General features: G+C 40.8%; 1 protein-coding gene across 2 annotated transcripts in view; it reads right to left on the reverse strand.

Annotated features, from left to right (window-relative positions):
* Positions 1–373: 373 nt before the first annotated feature.
* QSER1 (glutamine and serine rich 1) overlaps positions 374–22,263 on the reverse strand; it is a 79,404-nt gene continuing 57,514 nt past the window's right edge. Inside the window, exons 8-13 of one of the 2 annotated variants that reach the window (XM_059722709.1) lie at positions 19,445–19,659; positions 16,932–17,069; positions 14,218–14,315; positions 12,104–12,256; positions 10,143–10,238; positions 374–4,453 (exon numbers count right to left, since the gene is read on the reverse strand). In XM_059722709.1, the coding sequence (XP_059578692.1) occupies positions 4,313–4,453; positions 10,143–10,238; positions 12,104–12,256; positions 14,218–14,315; positions 16,932–17,069; positions 19,445–19,659 (841 nt within the window). In that variant the 3' untranslated portion in view covers positions 374–4,312. The remainder of the gene's footprint in view (positions 4,454–10,142; positions 10,239–12,103; positions 12,257–14,217; positions 14,316–16,931; positions 17,070–19,444; positions 19,660–22,263) is intronic. The other variant, XM_059722710.1, reaches the window with a different exon arrangement.

Here is a 22,263-nt window from a genome sequence, read left to right on the forward strand (position 1 = left end):
GTGCAACATGTATAAGAAGTTTAAAACCAAGTGCATGAGGGACGAAATACTCTCTTATTTTACCAATGTCCAGAATTCCTGTCTTCTCATTTTGTATACGTTTAGTAACTACCTTAATGATATTTGTACAGTGAAAATAAATTTAAAACATTTGGAAAGAGAAGCACAGCAAGTTTTCATTTTAAAAACATCAGTTCAAATTAACATGGTATCCAAACTGAAAAAGTATAATGAAACATTACATTGGATTTGGAGACTTGTTCATAATAGGTAAGAGATCAGAAAGCAGTTTGTCTCGAACATGCCAATTTTTTCAACAGTCTGGCTTTTCAAGTTTTGTTGCATTAATAATAAAAAACTGAGCATTATGAGGTTTTTGTTTAAAAAGTGTGTTCATTTTAATGGGTTTAGTTAATAACATCAAATGAATGGTACAAAATTGTGTCCTTTTTCACATTTCCATACATCATATTATGGACCAGCTGAAAATCTGGACTAGAAATGCATAAAGTGTCTATTAGCCCTAACCTCATTTTTGCCATGTCAAGGAGATATGCAGAAACATGCATTTGTTAACAATGACATGTTAATACTAACTTAAACAATAAGATATGGCAAAGCGTGCACTGTGTTTGCACAGGCATGTGACAGGGTGAAAACAAAATGTCAGGTGCTGCCAACAAAATCAGAAGTGAATACACACTGACATTTTGTGATGATACGCTTAGCTTTTTATTTTTCAATGTTTTAAATAGTTGCAAATATTTAAATAATATTTAAAATATATATCCCCTATGGAAAGCATTTATTGGAAGACAGGTTGAAAGATTTTCCTTTTTTTTTTTTTTTAAAGTATATCATTTAAACAATATATAAATATGATACAGGTCATAGGATTCTAGAGGCTCTGAAGCCTGTAGCTTCTTTCAGAGAGAGTTTTTTCAACACCTTTTTATTTTCTGCTTTTTACTAGCAAAACTTTGGAAATAGCAGCCTGGAAAGAACCTGCCTTTACAGAAATACTGTATTTCAGTGAAAAAATAGAGGGGGGGGGGGTGGGGAGGAGAGAGAGAGAGAAAGAAAGCAAGAGAGAGCAAGTGAGACTGCTAATATGCTGGGAGCCAAAGGGCTAGAAGTAAAGCCTTATTTAATTACCACACATTGAATTTCATTAGTTTCTCTAGTTGCCATGTATTGAAATGTCTAAAGAGGGTTTTGTTACTTCCTAGCGCATCTTTTCTTCTAGTTGTTTTTGCAGTCAAGTTAATGCTGAATTTCCATTGGTAAAAGATGTTAAGACAGTAGGATTTCACTGCTGTATCAAGGAAGAAAGATGATTGGGATGTGGATGCAGAATTTACTCTTATCCAACCACAGTAATCTGAAATGCAACAGAGCAAAGCAGGATACTTGTGGGAAAAAAAGCGATTTTACATTGACATTTTTTCTAAGTTTGCTTCAGTATAAAAATTCCTCTTCAGTTCCCAGTAAGTTTTATTCTTCCTTAATGTTCCTTTGAACCCTTACAGGTTTTCCAGATTTGTAATATATCTTGGCTTGATACCCTAATAATCCAGCTACCATCATTCTAGCCAAGAATGGAATAAACTCCTTTATATTACTCTTTACTACACTGGACTGATTGTTTTCAAGCAATGCAACGTACACCCTATCATCTATAGGCAGAATACTTGGTCTAATGACCTAGAGAATGAGCTTGAGTGAAGTCTCCTCCCTAACAATGCAAACACTAACATGATGTCCATCTAATTTCTTTTTGTTTAAATGTACCTGCTTTTATAAGGCCAGTTACCCAAAAAGCCACTATGATTTCCACTAGTCTGAGGGCTTAGTTTGGGCTTGGTCTAAAGTGATTGGTCTCCTAAACTTCCGTTCAGACTCGTACAAGAAGTATAGAAGTAGAGACATCTTAAGTTATTAAAATGAAGAGAAGCTTATCCTCATTTGCTACTTCCTTGTAAAATTGTGAAGGACCTGTAGCTAACAAATTCTGACTAGCACTTTACTACATAATCAGGGAGCCAGCCATACTATTCCCTCCTCAATCTATATCATATTTATTTTTAAACCTATAGATCAAAGGATACACTAGGTAAATCTCTATATATTTAATATTCCCATTTAAATTAACAGATTTTAAACGACCAGTCTTGGTGTCTGTCACTTCACTGATTGGTATCAGTACAACAGTTGAACTTTAAAATCAGGAAGAGGAAGAAGCATGTCTTACAAGATTCATTACTGCACAAAAGAAATATGGCGGTTCTCCCACCATCCCCAACACCTCAATTCCCTCCTGTTCACTGAAAGAGCAAATTACATGCATGCACTTCTAACCTTCTGTTCTTTTTAAATCAAAATTCGTATCAACCCTCTTGATTATGACAGGCCCAGAGGCAGCCAATGTCTCAGGTGATTTGCTGGTAAACTGCCTTTTTACAACAGATGAAGTATGAAAAGGCTTTTAAATAGGCAAGGGGCATTTACCAACTTCCATTCCAGTCAGTTCACAAATATAAAGGAGAATTATTGCTTTTAATAAGATAAAGAGCTTTTAAAATATGGTCACTATCCAATGAGAATCTAAATGCTATCAATTAAAATACTCTACCTTATTCTTTTTTAACCCCTAATTTGATTACTTGAGATGAAATAGTTCCATTTTCACATCCCTTTATTATGTTTTATATAAGTCTATGGTCTAATGAATATATTAATAGCTAAACAGAACCAAAACAGAAAAAGAAATGGAAAAAACAGATCACTCTGAACCTCAAACATATCTAATTTGGCTACTGAATGGTAAACCCTGCTTTCCTGGCTGAAATTAAGGCACTAAGCGGCAGCAAAAAGATAAAGGAATGAATATTTTTTCTACATTATCTGAAGGAAGAACTGACATTTCTTATTTCCTTAGGACCCCAGCAGTATACACATTTTGAATGACTGAAGTAAGGCATTCTGTTGGCAAAATTAAAGAAAACGTTCTACTGTTCTGAGTCTATTACATTCATAGTCTGAGTGTGACTAGTGGCACTGCTAACAGTTAAAATGAAAAACAGCTTTAAAAAAAAAAAAAGAAAAAAAAAAGAAAAGGTATTTTTGAAGATCTGAAAGGCACCAAAAAGAGAACAGCTCTGGTCACTGCTAAATCTAAAAATAACTATGTAAGCTGTGTTTAACACTGCATATAGTCTAATCAATCATTAATCTTTGTTGACAAAATGATAAAAAAAGTGTAGTAGCTCTTCATTTAAACTCTCAATTAATCATGTACTAGTTTAGTAAGAAATTTATTTTCACGTATCAGAAAATTCCTGCAGTGTCTAACACAACTACACTTAAAGCAAAACTAGTCTAGTATGCATTATTCTGGTTAACACTGAAGCAAACCTGTATAAACAAAAAGGGTTACCTCAAGATATATAGTTTACAATATGAAAATCAACATATAAATGAATAGGATTTACTGAAAACAATGGAAAGTGTATTACAAAGGTACATGAAACAATTTTAACCACAATATTTCCTCTGTGAAAAATACAACTATTAGTGAGATAAAATGTACAATTGATTTTTTTCCAAAAGAAAAAAAAACACAGTATAAAGGAAAATATTTTTCTTCAAAACAGGGAAAATAGTTAAGGTCATTGTCTTTCATTACAATATAATTTGACACAAAAAGCAGTCATAGGATTGCACCAACTCCATGTCCAGCATCCTGAACATGATTAATAGTAAAAGGAGTCCATAAAGCATGACGACATTTCTGAATTTTATGATGGCAATATTTGTATACAGAATTTGATGTCACATCAGCTCTGTTTACAAAATGTACAATACTCTAAATTTGGTGGCCAGACAGAAATGCAAATATTAGTTTACCCCAACCCTGACTTTTTCTGGTGTTCAGTCAGAAAAAGCCACAGTATTAAGTGTTATCATCTCCAAAGCAATAAAGAAAAAACTATATTTAGTGCATGCTTTATTGTTTGTCAAAAAACATTTTTGAAAATAAAACTAAAGTTACCCAATAGTTTACAAAATATAAAAATCATTTTCAGGTTAAAAATGTGGTTATGTTTGTTTAGTTCCATCTCTAAAGGACTAATTTCCTTGGCAGCGTCACTTTTCCTTAGCTAGAGCCAAGGCACAAAGTTCCAAAAGAGAAAAGAAATCCCTATGAATAAGCACGTAGTCTGGCATTATAAGAGTACTCAGAGCCTCACTGAGCTTTCTGTTCCAACAGGTTAGTGCTATAGAAAAACATGAGATTTGGGAAAAAAAAATATTATAAACATTTCTGCTGGACACGATTCAAAAGTTCGCCAAATTTTTCAAAAAGATCCTCCACCCATTTTATATTTTTCATGCACAGCTGGACGATTTCCTCCTGTCCTAGATCTGCACTCTTTTTCTGAACGGAAGAAATCTATTTAAAACACAGAAAGACACAAATTAGCCCGACAATAGTACACACTTAAATATTTAGAATACAAATCCTTAATCTGTCAAAAAAGTAGTATTTTTTTTTTAAATAATTGTTTTAGTCACAATACGTTTAATATAAAGATCACGGAATTGGTCCCTGAAGGTGGCTCACACATAGAACACACCACTTATAACCCTGCCACCTGACCTGTCCTAACCAGGAGTTTGCACAGAACACAGCTAGGAAGTCAGTGTCATAAAAGACTCCATGTTTCCAATATAGGAGCACTTAGCAGACAGGCCACAAAAGCCACCAGGGTATGGGTGGAACAGACCCTAACCTATCCAAGTGGATCCGTCTAAGCTAGTTTCTGACAAGTCTTAACACAGTCCAAGACCAATTTAGTCTCTGTGATGATGCCACTGTTCACTTAACTATTACAGGAAAAACCACAAAGAAAATGAGTGTACTTTCAAATAGGCTGATTCTGTTTAAATAAGGAGATGACCTTATAACATGAAAAGTGTGGTGCCTCTGGTTCAAATGGAGAGAGAAAAAGATATCAGGAAGAAATGGGAGATGACAAGAGTGGCTGATATGCAAGTCAAGGATGAGGGGTGGGTGAAGCGGGCAGTATTCGATTTGCTGATTTGGATCACTGTCTCTATTCGATTCAGCCGAATCTGACTCAATTCCGATTCAGAGAATCGGCGATTCGGCTATAGACACAGCTTTATGTTTTTTCTACGTACCTCAAGGTACCAGGCGTGGCTTGTGAATGCTGAGAGGGTGGGGTGCATGGAGCATTCCACAGGAGCATGGGGGTGTCCCTTGCACGCTTGGTGGCAGATCCCCCCTGCGCTCCAGCTCAGCAATTGGCTGCAGGGGGACCCCAGGTGCCCCCCCAGACCCAGGAGGCACCAGTCGCTGAGCCGGGGGGGCGTGGCGCGGGGGGCAGTTTCCCAGTGTGCACCCAGAAGTGGACCAGAAGTAGTTCCAGTCCACTGCCATGTGCACAAGGGATTCGGCCACCGAATTGGGCCAAATTGTCTCCGAATCAAATCAGCGACTGAAGCTTCGCACAGCCCTATCACAGAGCACTGGGAGCAGTAAACTCCAGTTTGGCCTGACTGATACTTTTCTCTGTGAAAGCCTGTAACTTGGTGGGCCTGCCATAAGGCCTCGGATCCCTCTTAAATTCTGTCCAAATTATGGCCACCTAGAAAGCAGTTTTCATCAATGGCTGGTAAAGACAGCACCGGAGACAAAGGATCCATCAGTGCAATTCCCTAATGTAGGGAAAGACGGAACTAATGAACTAGTGGACATTAGATTGTGAAGGACCTATAGTTAACAAATTGAGTCCTTTTAAGAATTGGGATACAGCTGGATTGGGAAGACCACATCCCTGAACTGGAGTTCAATTAATAGTTAACACTGGCAAATGTGCCCAAACTAAATTAACAGATAGTCCTGACTGTTTCGAAGGTGGAGCAGATGTTGCACTGCCCAGACAGGAAGCCTCTTCCATTTGGCTATGTATGGTTTTATCTTTGTCAAGGGTTTTTCACTGTGAATTAAGATGTCATGTATTGCAGTGGAGCAGTAATCATCCAGCCAACACCTGCAGTCAGGTGCATGGATCCTGGGAAAGGGTGAAGAATCCAGTCATTGGTCACTGAGACCATATATTTATATGTATGAATATATCTATCTAATCATGTATTTTAAAGGGACTTACAGTCACCTGGTCCAACCTCCTGCACAAATACCAGAATGTTACTCTTAAAACATCCTTGGCCCAATGCTTATGCATCTTCTTTTTGAAAACCTCTGATGGAGTTCCTTGTGCAGTCTATTCTGCTGCCTTAATGTTCTAACAGTAAAGAAGTTTTTTCCTGATATCTAATCTAACTCTAATTTGCTACAATTTAAAGCCATAACATTGTGTTCCAATCTCAGCAGCAAGGGAAAACAGATGTTCTCCCTCTTCTTTATGGCAGCCTTTCAGATATTTGAAGACTGCTATCATGTCCCCCCCTTTAATCACCTTTTCTCTAAGCTAAACATGCCTTATTCTCTCAGCCTTTCCTTGTATGGCTTGCCTTCCAACCCCTTTATCATTTTGTCACCAACCTCTGGACCCTTTCTAACTTCTCCACATTCTTTTTCAAATTAAGAGCCCAGAACTCCACACAATACTCTAGATGAGGCCTTACCAGGGCTGAGCAGAATGGCAATGTCATCTCTCAAGTCTTACACGTAATATTCCTTTGGATTGCCTTTTATGCAACTGTATAACATTCATGTTGAGTTTATGATCCAACAACCCCCCCACAAATCTCCTTCTTGATGTTACTACCTAAGCCAGTTCTCTCTCATTCTGTATTTGTGCTTTTGCTACTTCTCCTTAGGTGTAGCACCTTACATTTGTTTGCACTGAACTTCATCCTGTTGTTTCCAGCATAGCTTCCCAATGCATCAAGATCCTTCTGAATTCTACTCCTAACCTCCAAAGTGTTTACAATCCTTTCCAATTTCATGCATTTGCAAACTAGATCAAGCAGCTCTCTATTCTGACATCCAAATCATTAATAAACATGTTAGTTGTGCCAGACCCCGAAAGAACCCCACTTGAAACCACCTGCCATTCTGAAACTGATCCATTTATAATTACCCGCTGTTTGCAGTTACTGAGCCAATTATCTATCCATCTTATAGCAATTCAGTCTAGTCCACATTTCTTCAGTGAGCTTATATGAATGTTGTGTGGGACTTTATCAAAAGCCTTTCGAAAGTCCAACTACACTATGTCCACTGCGTTCCCTTCATCAAACCAACTTTTTATTTTAGTGAGGAAGGAGATCAGTTTGATTTGGCATGATTTTTTTCTGGCCTCTGGAAACTGCTTAGTGGCTGTTCCCCAGGTGGAGTGGGGGAGGACATAGCTGAAAGACCAAGTTACACCCACCGTTTGGAAAGCATGCTGCTGTATTCTGTCACAATGATGCTGAAGCACCCTGGCAAGTACAGCAGGGAGCTTCATGTCTGTCCATGGCCTGAAGTGTTCCAAATTGGTGTGGAACTTGGAGCACTTCAAATGTACATCTGTCCAAGGCCTCTGTTGTGTTCTCTCAGCAAAAATTCCAAGGGATACTCTGTATTAACTTCCTGGGGTTGCTCAAATAGGGGTGGGACAGGCCAGGTGAAAGGGCTTTCAGGCTAGGGATAGAAGTTATACATAAACTCGTTTAAGTGATCAGAAACCGGTTTAACCTGAAACAGAACAGAATCTCAGTGCACATAAACCAGTTTCAAAATGGCCAAAACCAGTCTGAGATAAACCTGGTTGAATGTAGAATGAGACTTAACTGACTGAGGTCAAACCGGTTTACTGAACTTCTGTCCCAGACCCCTTCCTGGTTTAAGTTAAATCAGAGTCCCCCAGCATCCTAGCATGCTCTGCAGCCCTGGGATGGGCTGTGCTGTCTGCTCCAGCAGAGCAGGGCTGGCCCCACACCTCTGCTCTCTAGCTGGAGCAGCGGCAGACACTGGCTCCCCTAAGGCGAAGGGTGCAGGGAAGGGGTTTATTCCCAGCTCCCTCCCCTGTCCCACCAGCACAGACCGCAGCCAGAGTCTGCCAGGCAGGGGCACAGCAGCCCATCAGGCATTTCATCCCACTTGCCGCTTTAGCAGTGGGGTGTGTGGCCAGCCCCAGCAGCAGCTTCAAGCTAACAGGGGCCAGAGGGAGGCTTAATTCCCCCCTGTGTTCCCTGTCCCACCAGCAGAGACCCAAAATGGGGTCTGCCCGGCTGGGGCGGAGCATCCTGTGTCAGGATCCCTCAACCCCTTTTGCTGCTGCAGTGGCAGGGGTGGAAGCATGGCCAGCCGCCCACCTGCCATGGCCCCCTGAGGCAAAGGGGGCAAGGAGGGTGTTTATTCCCTCCTCCATCCCCTCCTCCCCCCAAGGGACTGCAGCAGGGGTTTGCCAGCCCCAGCTACCACCTCTGCCACTCACCACCAGCCAGGCAGACTCCAGCTAAGGTTTCCTGGGGGGGAAGAGGGGAGGGGGAATAAACCCCCTTCCCTGTCCCCTTCGCCTCAAGGGACCATGCCAGTTGACATCTGGCCATGCCCCCACCCCTGGGGGGTAGGGGTGTGTGGAGAGCAATCCTGACACAGGCTGCTCTGCCATGACCAGGCAGACCCCAGCTGGGGTCTGTGCCTGTGGGATTTTGGGGGGGGGGAGGGGGGGAATTAAACCCCCTTTTGTTTTCCCATTTGCTTGAGGCTGCAGCCAGTGTTGGCCATGCCCCTGCTGCTCAAGTGGCAAGGAGGGTGGGAAATGCCTGGCTGGGGCCACTTCCCCCATCCCCTCCAGGCACATCCTGACTGGGGATCGTGCAGACCAGAGTGAGGGTTTAAACTCCTCCCCAATCATATTCAGCCTGCTGGGGCCTAGCTGCACCCCCCTCAGCTCAGTTCGTCTCCAGCTGAGGGCTCGCTTTAACATCCCATAACTTCTGGCTCAAGCCACTGCAGGCATGTGCCTGCACTTGTGGAATAAAAAGTAAGTATCTATTCACTTGCTTGCCATTTCAATCTACACAGGTTAGACTAACCTGCAAAGATTTAATTGATTCAGGCTCAGGCTTTTTGAACGTCCATACTTAGCCTCAGTGTTAGGCAATGTAACATACTACTGGGTGGCCGGTGACAAAGACTGGTTTGGTGGACATACTTGGTCTAGTCTTTGATGAAGCCAGGGACTCAATATGGAGTTCCATGGCCTCTCTCAGTGCAGTCTTAATACACGGATGGACTTTTGGTGCTGGCTTCAGGTTTGGTATAGGACTTCTCTGTGCCCTAAGATTTGCCAAAGGCAAAGTCTCAGGGAAAGTTGCATGGAAGGGAATGGGCTCTAGTCACTGGAACAGTGCTTCTTATGGCATCTCAGAAATGTTCACTGATATGGTTTGCTGCATAGATGGCACAGACCAAGCCCCACTGGAAGCTTCCTTTACATTTATGAGATACACATGCACTAAGAATGAAATCTGTGTGGAGAGTCACTCAAAAGTTAAATCAAGCCTGTTTGTGTTTAATATAAAATAATCAAAAGTGGCCTAGTTCAAAATGTTACCAGAATACATGTATATGCTAATATGCAAGAAAAAATGTTGAAAAATGAGGAACAAGTGGCATGAGAGAAATTTGCTATTTGTGGCAATTGATAGTTTAACCGTAGGAATTAAAGAAAAACAGACCATTGAGAAATAGGCGTTTTAAAAGGTTTCCTTTATAGAAGTTAGTATTTCACAGAGAAAATTCACTTATTTTAAAATATAAAAGAAAAATGTCATCCTGCTTTAAGTGCAAACATAAAGAGTGCTTTAACTATGGAGCCACTACCAGTACCACTGCTGACACTGCTCATTTTAACAGACATCTTGTGCAGATGACTAGGATAATCCATGAAGGTTAACTATTGATTATACTGTATTAGTTTGAAAAAAAAGTTGTTTAGTTTCAACAGAATCATCATCTTCTTTAATGTTGAAGTCAGAAAAACAAATGTGCTGCCTCACACTGATGTTTGGTAAGTTATTCATAGACAATTTAACTTTCTGTACTGGTTTGCAGTGAGTCTAATATAATGTAAAAAAATAAGCAGCAGAACAATACTCACCTCCTCTTTACATGTCAGATATATGTGGTATTTGTAATGATGGAGTGAGTGATACAGAGAGTACAACTGTATTTTTTCTGGATCAACTGTAAACTCCTGCAGAAAAAAATAGTTATTTTTAGACATTAATGATGTTAGTTGAAAGAAAAATTCACTGAATATTAGACTTTTTATTGGCCAATAGATTAATGCCAGTTTTAGCATTTCAGAAATAGAAAGTAACTATAGATCGGTGGTTCTCAATCTTTTCAGACTCAAAGCACCCGTTGGAAAATGCCACCTTTTAGCTTTCACTCATTTTTTTTTACTATGGAAAAATACTAGAGCAATTCTTTTGTTCCAAAAAACTCAGAAAGACCACAACAGATCAGAATGTATTTGATAGTATGGATTCCAAATTGAAATCTTTGGGTTTATCTTGTGAATCATGTATAGGTGTCTGCACACCTAACTGTGCTAATATCACACAGCAGCAACCATAAAAGGATCTCAAGGCACTGCAAGAATCACTGCTTTAGATACTCCCTGACAAAGTAGAAAACTATGTTAAGCATTCTTGCAGAAAAATTTAGTATTACCTCGCCCTAGTTTGTTTTCAGTATAAAGTTATCTTCCTTATTAAAGTTGGGTTTGACCACTTTCTTCCATTATTTTCATTACCCGGAGGAATTAAATGGTCATTTTTCAAGAATTATTGTGATCTTCGTTAGCAGCAGAAGATGCAGCTTTCTGACTCACTTCATCTGCCAATCTGATACAGTTTTTTGGAAAGGAGAAGGCATATTTTGTATTAGAAGAGTGAAAAGAACTTACATAAATTGCTCCAAAAACTTATAACTTTGGCAAGAAAAAAAAACTTTGTTTTATATTTGCTGGTTGATGGCATCTCCAGAATTTACTGGGATTAGCTAAAAGTACGTGTGGATTTATGTCCATAAAATCCAGTTACGACTGTACTGGTAAAGCCACGAGTCACATATATTTTTCCAGCTTGCTACATTTATTCTTTTAGCAATTAGATATGCAATCCAATTTCTGTCAATGAAGGTAAGTGAAAAGGGTAGAACAAAAACATTTAACAGTTTAACTACATGGCCTGCAACTTTTCTTAAAATGTGTATTTCTTCTAAAGGTAATATTTTTCTCTACGGTGTCTAATAGTTTCTACAAAGTATTCATCATTGTTTAAGCATTGGTAGGTAACAGTGGTAAGAACTAAATAGTGACTTTGCCATGAGCCCCGGTAGGAGCATGCAGTAGTTGTGCCACCCCAGCTGAATATAAAATGGCTTATTCAGAATATCAGAATCTGCTGTTAGTTCACTCTCCTCCTGACCCCCACCACTCTCCTGATTGGTGGAAAGAGATGAGGGGATGCAAAAGACCTTTGCCTAGCCTGTCTTGATGTATCATAAGGGTGAAAGGGAGAGAAGCCAAGTCCGTTTCTTCTCCCTGCCCTTTCCTTGCCACCCATGCTGGAAGGAAGTAGCACTTCAAGGAGACTGACTGTTTCCCCTGGCTGCTTGCAGTGTGAATACCTGGCATGGTATAAGAGGTTGCCTCATGTCCCCTTAATTTCCTGTATGGGTTTGCAGCAGAGACCATGGTTTGGCTCTAAATATGTCCTTTTTAAATAAGTTAACAATTCTGTTCAAGAACTTGTGGTCTAAAATGTTATTATAATGTATGCATTCTATTTTGCTTATCTATTAGAATGCAATAATTAGTATTCTTGAAAATTGAAAGGAACTAGGTCATTCCTTTCAGGTGATTAAACATGCTGTTTCAAATCAAATTTTAAAAATTTATTAAATTATAATATTTTTGCCAAATTCAGTAAAGATTTTATTTTTTTGATGAATTCACGGACTATAAAAGTATCAACAAAAAATCATTTTGGAATCATTTTGTATCATGTTAGAAATACAATCACAAAAGTGAAGACCATTTTAAATATTTACCTGTGCTAGCTTAGTGGTTGATTTAGAAGCCCTCAGTGTTTTCTTGTTGTAAGCTTTCCCATTCATTTTAATTTTAGAAATAGTAGCTCCTCCACTTTTTGATTTAGAATCACGAGTGATTACTGTCAGTTCAGGAAAGTTTTCCAAAGCATTCTTAAAACACAGCACAGAAACAAAAAGGATTATGACTTTAAGAATTCTACCAAAAGAGAACTTATCAATTATTCAGATTCCTTAAAAGCTGAGGAATTAGTCTCCAAGTTAATTTCAACAAGTAAAAAATATGCTATTCCTAAAATGACTTAGGAATAAGATCGGTTAGCTATCAAATAAATAACTTGTTTTTGACTAGCTATTATGTCTTCAGAGGATCAGATCCCTTCACAAAAGTTTAGCAGAAAATTTTGAGACCTTCATTAATAAAATAAATGAGTCAGAAATCCAACAAGCAATTTAGGATGAAGGCCTAAGTGTTTCAGAAACATCAGTAAAATGGCTTTATCATATCTGTGAATTAGGGAAGCATTATCTTCCTCTTTTGAAAAATGAGAAAACTCAAGCACAGAGCTTTTACAGCCACACGCTTTAGTTTCACACTATAAGCTTCTAAAGCCCAAAACAAAATTCAGATTGTCAATCTCCTGATTGTTAGCCATGTACTTTAGTTCTGGTAACAAAGACTAGCTTCTCAAAAAGTAAAACTAAAAACTTCCAAAAATGTAACATGCCCGTTTCATTAAAAAATCTCTTATCCAATACTAGTCTGGAATACTTCAGAAATAAACTTGTATTTGACAGTAACAGTGGGAACAGGAGCACAATACTTGCACTTTATTAATGCTACTGCTTTATAAAGAAAATTCTGTGAATTAACTGAACTCAGTTCCCCAGAACTGCAAAGGGCAGAAATAGCACTAATGCTTAACCCTCCCTTCCCCAATATAGACAGACAGGAGATAAGTAGATAACAGGGTAACAAGGATGCTCCAAAATACTGGAGCTGGAATACTGGAGATGGGCATACAGGTGATGCTACCAGTTTCACTACTGCTGGAATATGACCAGCTTGACTTTTTCTGCTTTCTGTAGATAGGGCAGGTCAGGGCTTTCTTAGAGGCCAGAAGGAAATGTAGTAATCACCTTGACTGATTTTCTTCCTAATATTAGGCCACGTGATTTTTATCCAGTAACTCTTGTATTATATATACCCCATTATGTTAATACAGCAAGGGGAAGGGATTAAGACTGTTGTACCAGTCCCCTCTTAAACCCTTGCTGGGAAAGGAGACAAGAGACAATCTGCTTTCTAAGCTTTTTCCATAGCAAGTGAAACAACTCTTTTGGCAGGAAAGACAGAAGTGCTGGGGAGCCAGGAAGTCCAATCCTGTCAGCCAGCTTCCAACAACAGTAAAATAACTCTCAACTTTCTCTTCCCCTCCTTACAAATCTGTTTCTGAACTATTTACCCATCTTGGAAAAGGTGTTTCCAAGTGGGTTTGGGAAAAGGGAAGAACAGGCATCAAATATCATTACAACTTGTCCTACCCATCTCTTCCTGACTGGTACACATATCCATACCAGCATCCCGCAGCATATCTGGTCCCTGACCCATCCCTTCACTTTTTCTTGCCTTGTGTTCACCAGTGGTACATGCATCTGTCCCACACTTTTTCTACACCTTAACTTAGGACTTTAGATAAAAGGATTCTTCTTCCACCTGTAACCCCCCCAGGTCTAAGAAGTCCTGAAATGGCACTTTACCTCTTCAAAGCTGGGATGTCTGCTGTGCTACTCCTTAGGGAAGCCATTTATCAAAATTTATAGAATATAGGACACTAAAGAAAAAAATTCTCCAAAGGGACATCAAGTTAGTTTTCTTTTGAGGATCTTGACAAACTTAGTAAGTAAAACAGTTCATGGGAAGTAAAACTGAACTTTATCTGTACAGTTAAAAATCCTAATCCCCAAAAGTTTAAGTGTAACATACTAAGATTTAATATAGTATCTTCTAAACCTATATTCTACCCCTGTTACAAATTTGTCCTCTGCCATATACTTAAGTATATTCAGCAACTCAATTACCAATGTTTTAAACTAAAAAGTTAAAAAAATACCTTTAATGTATGCTCCAAATGTAATTTGGGAAGCAGTCTTTTTCTATTATCATTCAGCATGCCATCAATTTTTCTCATATGAGGCAGAAGTAGCTCATCTAAAAGACATGCAATTTTGTAAAGTTAACACTTAAATATTAACACAAAACTTTTCCCCTACCTGAACCATAGACCGACCTGGTACTGCTTTACCCAGCCTTCAGGGCAAAAGGATAGGGTGCCACTCATTTAGTGAGTTAACAGAGGAACCACAGATTGTTGCTGCCCACCTACTGCACCTGCTAGTGTTTTCACTGATGACAACAAAATTCAGTGGCAGGTAAAGCAGGGGCATAAGGGAGGGAAGCTGCTCCATTAACCCCCATGAGCACATGTGATCATGAGTGGTGCAAGGCAGTTATGATCATTAGCATAAGCTGAAAGTAAAAAACACTGCAATGCAGTTTGCTTATACTACCAAAGTTCTAAATAAAAGAGTTTAAAATCATTCATTTTGTTTTATAAGTTAAAAAAGAGAACTTGGTACTTCAGTATAAAACTCAGCACATATACCACGACAACACTTAGCTGTTGGGTTAGATATGGTATAATGTAAATGCAGCCAGTTCTTTTCTTTGTTAAAAGCTCAAAAAGGAGATGGAAAGGGCATTGTAGAGAATAAATTTCACAGACAACTTTAAACAGTTCCCTAAATCTCCCACTATCATGCAAGAAAATTTGCAGTTCAGAGACGGGTTGTTCAGAAGTAGGCTCAGGTTAGGAGAACTACCTTTTATTAAGATTATACAACTCCTAAACAATTGAACAAAATGCAATAAAACATAAGTAAGTGGCAATGTGGTGCTTGAGAAGACTGTTTATTTCTAAACTGTTCAGTCCTTTATTCACACAAGCAGCCCTTCTTCATTCTACTGACATAACTGCTGCAGATATAGGTCCTTACAGGATGTGTGTAAAAACTGAGTCTCAAAAAGGGAACGGCTTTTGAAACATGGATAACTCAATTTTGCAGCAGCTTTACACTACGGAAATGCATGCTGATTTCTATGCTTCAGTCTTCTTACATCAGTCTATGAGAAAACTGACCTAAGGTTTGTTTGCTACAGTTCACTACAGAATATATTTAAATTTCAATGCGACAGAACTAACTCCATCAAGTCATTGGTTCTCTTGAAGGTAACCTGGGCATAATTATATTCAAATAAAAATTGTGAACCAAAACTTCAACAAGTGCTGAAAATGAGTGCATGATGAAGCAGGCATGTATTTGAAAACGTTCTTAATTAGAAGCAGTTTTTGTAAAATGCTTTTTGATGGAGGCCATCTTGATAAAAAAATGGATTGTGGCTGCACCTAACAAGATGCTAGCCCAATGGAATTAGCTACCATTGTGCCGTATTCAGGTTAAGCAATTAACAATTAGAAGAATACTGTAATATTTTATTAATAAACAGTTACAGAATTTTTCTATTAAATTCTAATCTAGACTTCAATTATTTACTATATTTCCCTACATACCACATGGACTCTTCCTCTGAAATTAGCCACTGGAACTTGGGGTGTGTGATTTGAATTAAAGAGATGGCTGGCAGGTAGGTAGACCCTCCTGCTCACTGTGTTGTCCCCTGTTCAGCATGTGCCAGGTTACTGCCCCTCTTCCCAACTTCACTTCATTAATGGGACACCCCTTAGGCTGCTGCTGAGATGAGGAATTGTCTGCCACCAGCATCTAGGACAGAGGTGCTCAGCCCCTAGCCCACAGAGCTACATCATCTGGACTGAAGGGTTCCTCATGGGTCCGGAAATCTGGTAGTGGAGGAGCAGTGGCAATGCTGCTACCAAATTTGCAAGCCCCGTGAGGCTGGACTGGGCCCTGGGTGGGCCGCTGCCATGAGGCTACATCAGGCCCTGGGCGGGCCAATCCACATGCCAAATCGAACCCACAGAGTGACCTGGCACTTCTCATCTGGCCTGCGAGGTGAAGAGGATGGGCACCACTGATCTATCAGGTTAACAGAGGAGCCACAGGTTATTGCTCCCTGCCTATTGCAGCTGCTGGTGGTGTTCTCACTGATGTGGCAGCTACAGTAGGGACACAGGGGGAGGGCAGCTTCTCTGTTAACCCTGTGAGCATGCATGATTAGTAGTGGGGCAAAGCAGTTATGATCTTTCCAGTTGGTGAAAAATTTCTCTCTTCACTCTACCGTCTGAAAACAAAGTGCATGTCTTATTCAGGGGTGTATGCTCTGCAAGACAAAAGAGTGGCACTGGGGAAGAACAGCATACTTGTGGAAATAGATTGGGATTTCAATCATGCATGTATCTTACAGTCCGTTTTTCAGATTGTTAAAAGTCATGATATGATAAAACTGGAATACAAAGCAAACAAGCCAGAGACCTTATTTTGGCAACAACAACATTTGCCCTGAAGAACTTCATTTATAGATATTTGTTTTTTAGTACAAAGAAAATACAGGCTCAGAATATAGTTTTACACAGTACTGAAGAATATTGAATTTAGGTGAATGAGAAGTTTTGTCAGCCCTTTAGCAAATACAATATACACACAAGGCCTTGTATGCCTTAAAGGGCAGATAAAAGTCTTCATGTGAAACAAGAAGAGGCTTTACATTTGTTTTACTAATACAAGGTGTACACCTAAAAGTGACAGACTAATAGAAAACACTAGGGCACAAGTGTTAAACATACTGTACCATTGCTCTTTTCCAAGGCTTGCATTGTATCTGGATCCAAGGCAATGCTAACAAGCAGCTCCATGTAACTCTTAAAAGTCTCCTTCATCGCTCTCGTGTTCAAAAACCGAGTGACAAATGGAGCTGGAGGTACAAGCTCTGAAAAGGAAATGGAACACAATGACTATTTTCTCTTTCAAACAATCTGAAAATAGTACCATTTGGGAATATACAAATATTTCGAAACCAAACGCTTTCATTGTTAAGCACAAGTGACCTCTAGTGGTATCCTAAAAGTGTAACACAAGATATTATGACAAAAAAACAAACAAGCAGTCTGTATACCAAAGAGATGAAGCCTTACAGGGTATCAGATAAATTCCAGTATTTCCTTAAAAGATGCAGAATTACCTGCATTTAGATACTCTGGTAATGAGTGCCTTAGAGAAAAATGTATCTTTTACAAGCAAAGGTCTAGAGAAAAGAATAAAGAAATATCCTTGTCTCACACAGAGTGCAAAAAGCAATTTCTTGCTCCTGCTTAGATGTTTCCAGAGACCAACAATTTCAGATGAGTCAAAAAGTTCAAAAGCAAAGTCACTTAGGATTTTGAAGTACCACTGAATCAGTCACACTTCCATTTGCTCATAAAAGCCTGTATAATAAATTCCTCTAACAAACAAGTATATGTTACCTAGTGTCACTTTCCAAAATCTTTTTAATTTTTAGCCACCTATTTCATTAGTGAGATTACTCCATTCTATCAAGGTTCCTCAATTACTATAGCTGCCAGTTCCCTTTAAAGTAGCCCTTACACTAGTAAAAGGAACAGCTGAATACTGTATCTTTAGGAGTGCACTGATAAAGATTTTCTTGGTCAATACCAGTAGGTGATTAACCAGTCATATTGGCCGATACTGATCTGACAGCTTATTTACAGGAATGCAACTGGGCAGCTTGGAGAGCAGCGTCCTGCTGGTAAGTCTGTGGGGGTGAAGAGGTGTGGAGGAGGGAAGGGGCATAGGGGTGCGAGGCGCAAAATCGAGGCCCCCATGGTGAGGGAGGAAGTGGGGCAGGGGCAAGTGCTGCCCAGCCAGGGTGGTGAATGAGACCCTGGGGCTGGGAGTGGGATGGAACTGAAGGTGTTTTGTACAGTGGGCATGGAGGGGCTGCAGGGGTGCTCCCCGCCATTGTGTGCACCTCTAGGGGAGGCACAGGGGGCATATGCCCCCTGGATTTGTGTGCAAAGCAAGGATGGACTGCCTGCTGCGGGCTCGGGGCTAGGGTCTGCGCCAATTTCTTCCTGGCGCGGGGGCAGTGCTGGGAGGGGTTACTACAGGGTGGACTATAGCTGCCCCAAGATTCCCTGTAACCACCCCTGCCTACCCCATCCCCACACGCTTGGAGCTCAGTCCCAGCCCAGCCTGCCCCGTTGGGAAGAGGCTGGCATAGACCCTGGCCCTGAGCCAGCAGAGGGGAGCCCACTCTAGCCCTGCACATAAAACTGGGCGGGTGGGCCGGGGGGGGGGGGGGGGGGGGGGGAAGAAAGGAGAGATATGCCCCCATGCCTCCCTCCGAAGTGCGCACAGGGAGCTGCCCCCTCTCCCTCCCCGGCATCCTGTGTCTCCTGGATGAGTTGCCCACGGTTCCATCCCACTCCCAGCCCCAGGGTTGCCTTAATCGCCTCGGCTGGGCAGCGCCTGCCCCTGTCCCTGCCCAGCCCCACTCTCTACACCTCACCGTGGGGACCTCAATCCACCCCCCACGCCCCTTCCCTCCCCGTTTCTTCCCCTCCCCCCCACACTTATCGACAGGGTGCTGCTTTCCATGCTGCCCAGTGGCATTCCTGGCAGTGTGCATACTATACTGCAGCTGCATACATGCATTTATCGGTGACATCATCAGCTACACCAGCCAAAAAAAAGGCTGACTGCCGATCCAATACGCAATCAATAGATCAGTGCACCTCTACATATTTTATAGTATAATTTCATGGGCAGATCCAGACTTTTGAAAAAGTGAGGGGTACAGATGATGAGATGCACTATTATACAAAATAATATATTTTTTCCTGTTAAAAATAAACTAGAAGCTTTATTAATATGTTAGGGGCCCAGGACTGTATTATTTATTTTCAGATTGAAGCAAAAGCAAATATATTTTCATTGGAATGAGCTAAAAACAAATCTGCAGGGCTGTGAAATAGGAGCTTCATTACCAGGATTAGCTAACAGGCAGCAGAACTGCAGAACAAAGGATGGTTTGACTGGTGGAACGTCAAGACCATTAAAAAGAGAGGGCCATTAACACCTGTGGAATGAAGAGTTTACAAGTAGATTATAATGACCTATGAGGTCAATTGACTCCCTTAGCACAGCCTCATTAGAAATGTTGCTGTCCCTGCCAGGCAGTTGGTTTTAAAACTTTGGGTGGAGCAGGAATCAAAGAGGAGTCCAAATGCACCACTGTACCCCCCCCCCCCAATCATTCCCTTTAAAAACAGACTTAGATACTGATAACAGAACATGACCCACCATCGTCATCACTCTGGGCTTCAGGAGAAGAATCAGACTGGGAAGATGAAAACTCTTCTTTCCATTTTTTCCGTTTCTTTGGTGGTGGTTCTGCCTTTAGTTTTGGCTGTTTAGCTTTGGGTTTTACAGAAGAGGAGACTTTTGTTGTTGTAGGTTTTGGTGCTGGAGGATCAGGAGCTTTGTTGCTGCCACCACTTGGTTTGCAGTGAATAGTTCTGCAACAGTATTATGAACATTTTTATAAGCCATCAGAATAAACAATAATACAAAAACTAGCTTTAACAAAATATCAGTCAGATCATTTAGGAAGGAAGGTACATCTCATGGGATATGTATTTAGGTATGCTATTTCACTGCACTGTAGTATGATCAATTTAATTAAAAGCATTTAAATGCTAATTTATACCTTCTGCTGCTAAATATTAATGAATCCCTTGTGCTTAAACAGTAGTTTTCCCCATTTTACTGTGGGTAAACAGGCACAAAGTTAACTCTCTAGGCCAAGATTTTTTGGTGAATTGGCTGGCCTTGTACAGGCATTCAGGCTTTTTATCCGAAAGTAAAAATGGTTACTCCAAGAGAAAAATAACCTGGAAACAGACAGGGTTAAATCTCTCCCAGGAGTTTCCCCTAGGAGAACAAATGTCTATATTGCTATGGTTTCCCTCAGAAGAGAGCAGTCCTCTAGCATGCCCACCTCCAACCCAGGGAAACAATCTCTCACTTGCTGGACTTTGCTACTCCAGCAAGGAGCAAAATGTGCCTCCTTCACAATCCCTGTGTTGTGCTTTAAGGAAACGCAAGCTGGCCATGGGTAGTCTGGGACAGCTAATCAGGGCTGCCCTATGCACTGGAAGCATTTCTTGCCAGGCAGACTAAGGGAGCCTGCAAAACATGCTGAGACGTGCACAGCACCCTCCCTTGCCCCTCTGACCCCAGCTGCAGTGTGAGTACTGCAGGCTCTCTACTCTTCAGGGCCTCTGCATTCGAATGTCTGTACTTACAGCTCTGGGTAAGTTTTTCTACCAAGAGGACAAACATGGGAGAAGTTTCCCAATCTACATTCAAATGTGTATATGCAACCAAGGCTAGATTCTGGGGGCTCTAAACATATTCCACTCCTATTTTCCTACAGCAGCCTCCCCCAGGAGGCTTGCGCCTATAATAAGTTTTACATAAAAAATAATCATGATTTCTCTTGCAGACTTGTTACAGAAATAACCAAAACAGCTAATGAAACTTGGTGACAACACAAAGCTAGAAGGTACAGTCAATACAGAAGAGAATTAGAATATCATATAGGAAGATCTGAATGACCTGACCTTGAAGACCAAAGTAACAAACAGAATGAAATGTAATGGTACTATAAATACAGAGACATACACTCAGACACTAATAACAAGAATTTTTTGTAAAAGCTAGGAGCTCTTCAGTTGGAAACAAAGGAGGAGAAGGACATGAGTGCATTAGTCAATCAAATGATGATTAAGAGCCACTAACAATGCAGCTGTGAAAAAGGCAGGTAGACTGTATCAGATTGTCACAACCCAATTAAACTGTGCCCATGCCACTAAGCAAGAGATGCCATTCAAATCATCTTCATTTTGACGATTAAGGGTTAAAAGACATCCCTGCCAAAATTCCTTGAAACAAAACGCTAGAGGAGAATTGTAGAAAATTGGTCAGCTAAAATAAAATGCTAGGGGAAACTATATATAATTGGTCAAAAAATAAGCGTAAGCTCCTCACACGTAGCGCACACGTAACAGGTAGAGAAACCTAACCCACTACCTTGTAACTTGAGACAAAGAGCTGCTACCTGCCAAAAATTAAAGATTCCATATAACGGTTTACCATTGGCTATCCCTGTCAAACACCTCTGCCTATAAATAGTTTAATGGTTTCCGCCCAAGGCTGAGAACTCTGGGGATTTCAGAGGAGAGACACCTGTGTTCGTCACCAGAGAGATTTGGGAACTTGATCAATTCCCAATAAACTCCCCGTCATCGTAAAATATTGACGTAGAACGTAGAAAAGTTTTGCTAGCCTGACAGTTCGTTTTGGCGCCACGTCCGTCATTACTTTGCTGTAACCTGAATGCGTGTATGCGCAACTCTATAACTGAAGCTGTAATGGAACAAAGGCTCGCCTGCATCGTCATCACTATCTAGACGACGTAAGTAAACAAATCCAATGGTATACCCATACCAGCATTTCCCGACCGGTGTGCCATCACGCATGTCCAGGTGTGCTGTGGCATTTTGGGCTGGAGCCATGTCCCCTGCCTGGCTGGAGCAACGCCCCCCCCCACCTGCTGCCTCTGTGGACACAGACAGACAGCGAGAGAGGCTCCAGCCAGGTAGGGGGCATGGCTCCAGCCCAAAATGCCGTCTGGCTGGCCATGCACCACCCCACTTTCCCGGTCAGTGTCCGACTGGCCGCACGCCACCCCCTCCGCCCCTGGCTCCACGTCTGGTGTGCCATGGTGCTCTCTTATTTAGGCAAGTATGCCATGGGGCAAAAAAGGTTGGGAAACGCTGGCCTACACTGCCACAATACAGTGCCAGGGGGTGCTATGGTGCAACAGAATGGGATTATGATTATGTTAAGCAATAAGCAAACATAATACTGCATTCTTAACATGTTATGACCAAAGGAAAGGAGCTAGTAGTCCTGTGAAATCTCAAACAAATTACACAAGCAAGAAATTCAGTTAGCAATTTAACCCTGAATTATTACAGTTTTTTAACAAGATATTCAAACAATTAAAGTAGGTATATTCCTGACATCAGACCAATATAATAACAACTGGATTTCAA

The sequence above is a fragment of the Alligator mississippiensis genome, chromosome 2 (assembly GCF_030867095.1).
Source record: "Alligator mississippiensis isolate rAllMis1 chromosome 2, rAllMis1, whole genome shotgun sequence".
NCBI lineage: Eukaryota > Metazoa > Chordata > Crocodylia > Alligatoridae > Alligator > Alligator mississippiensis.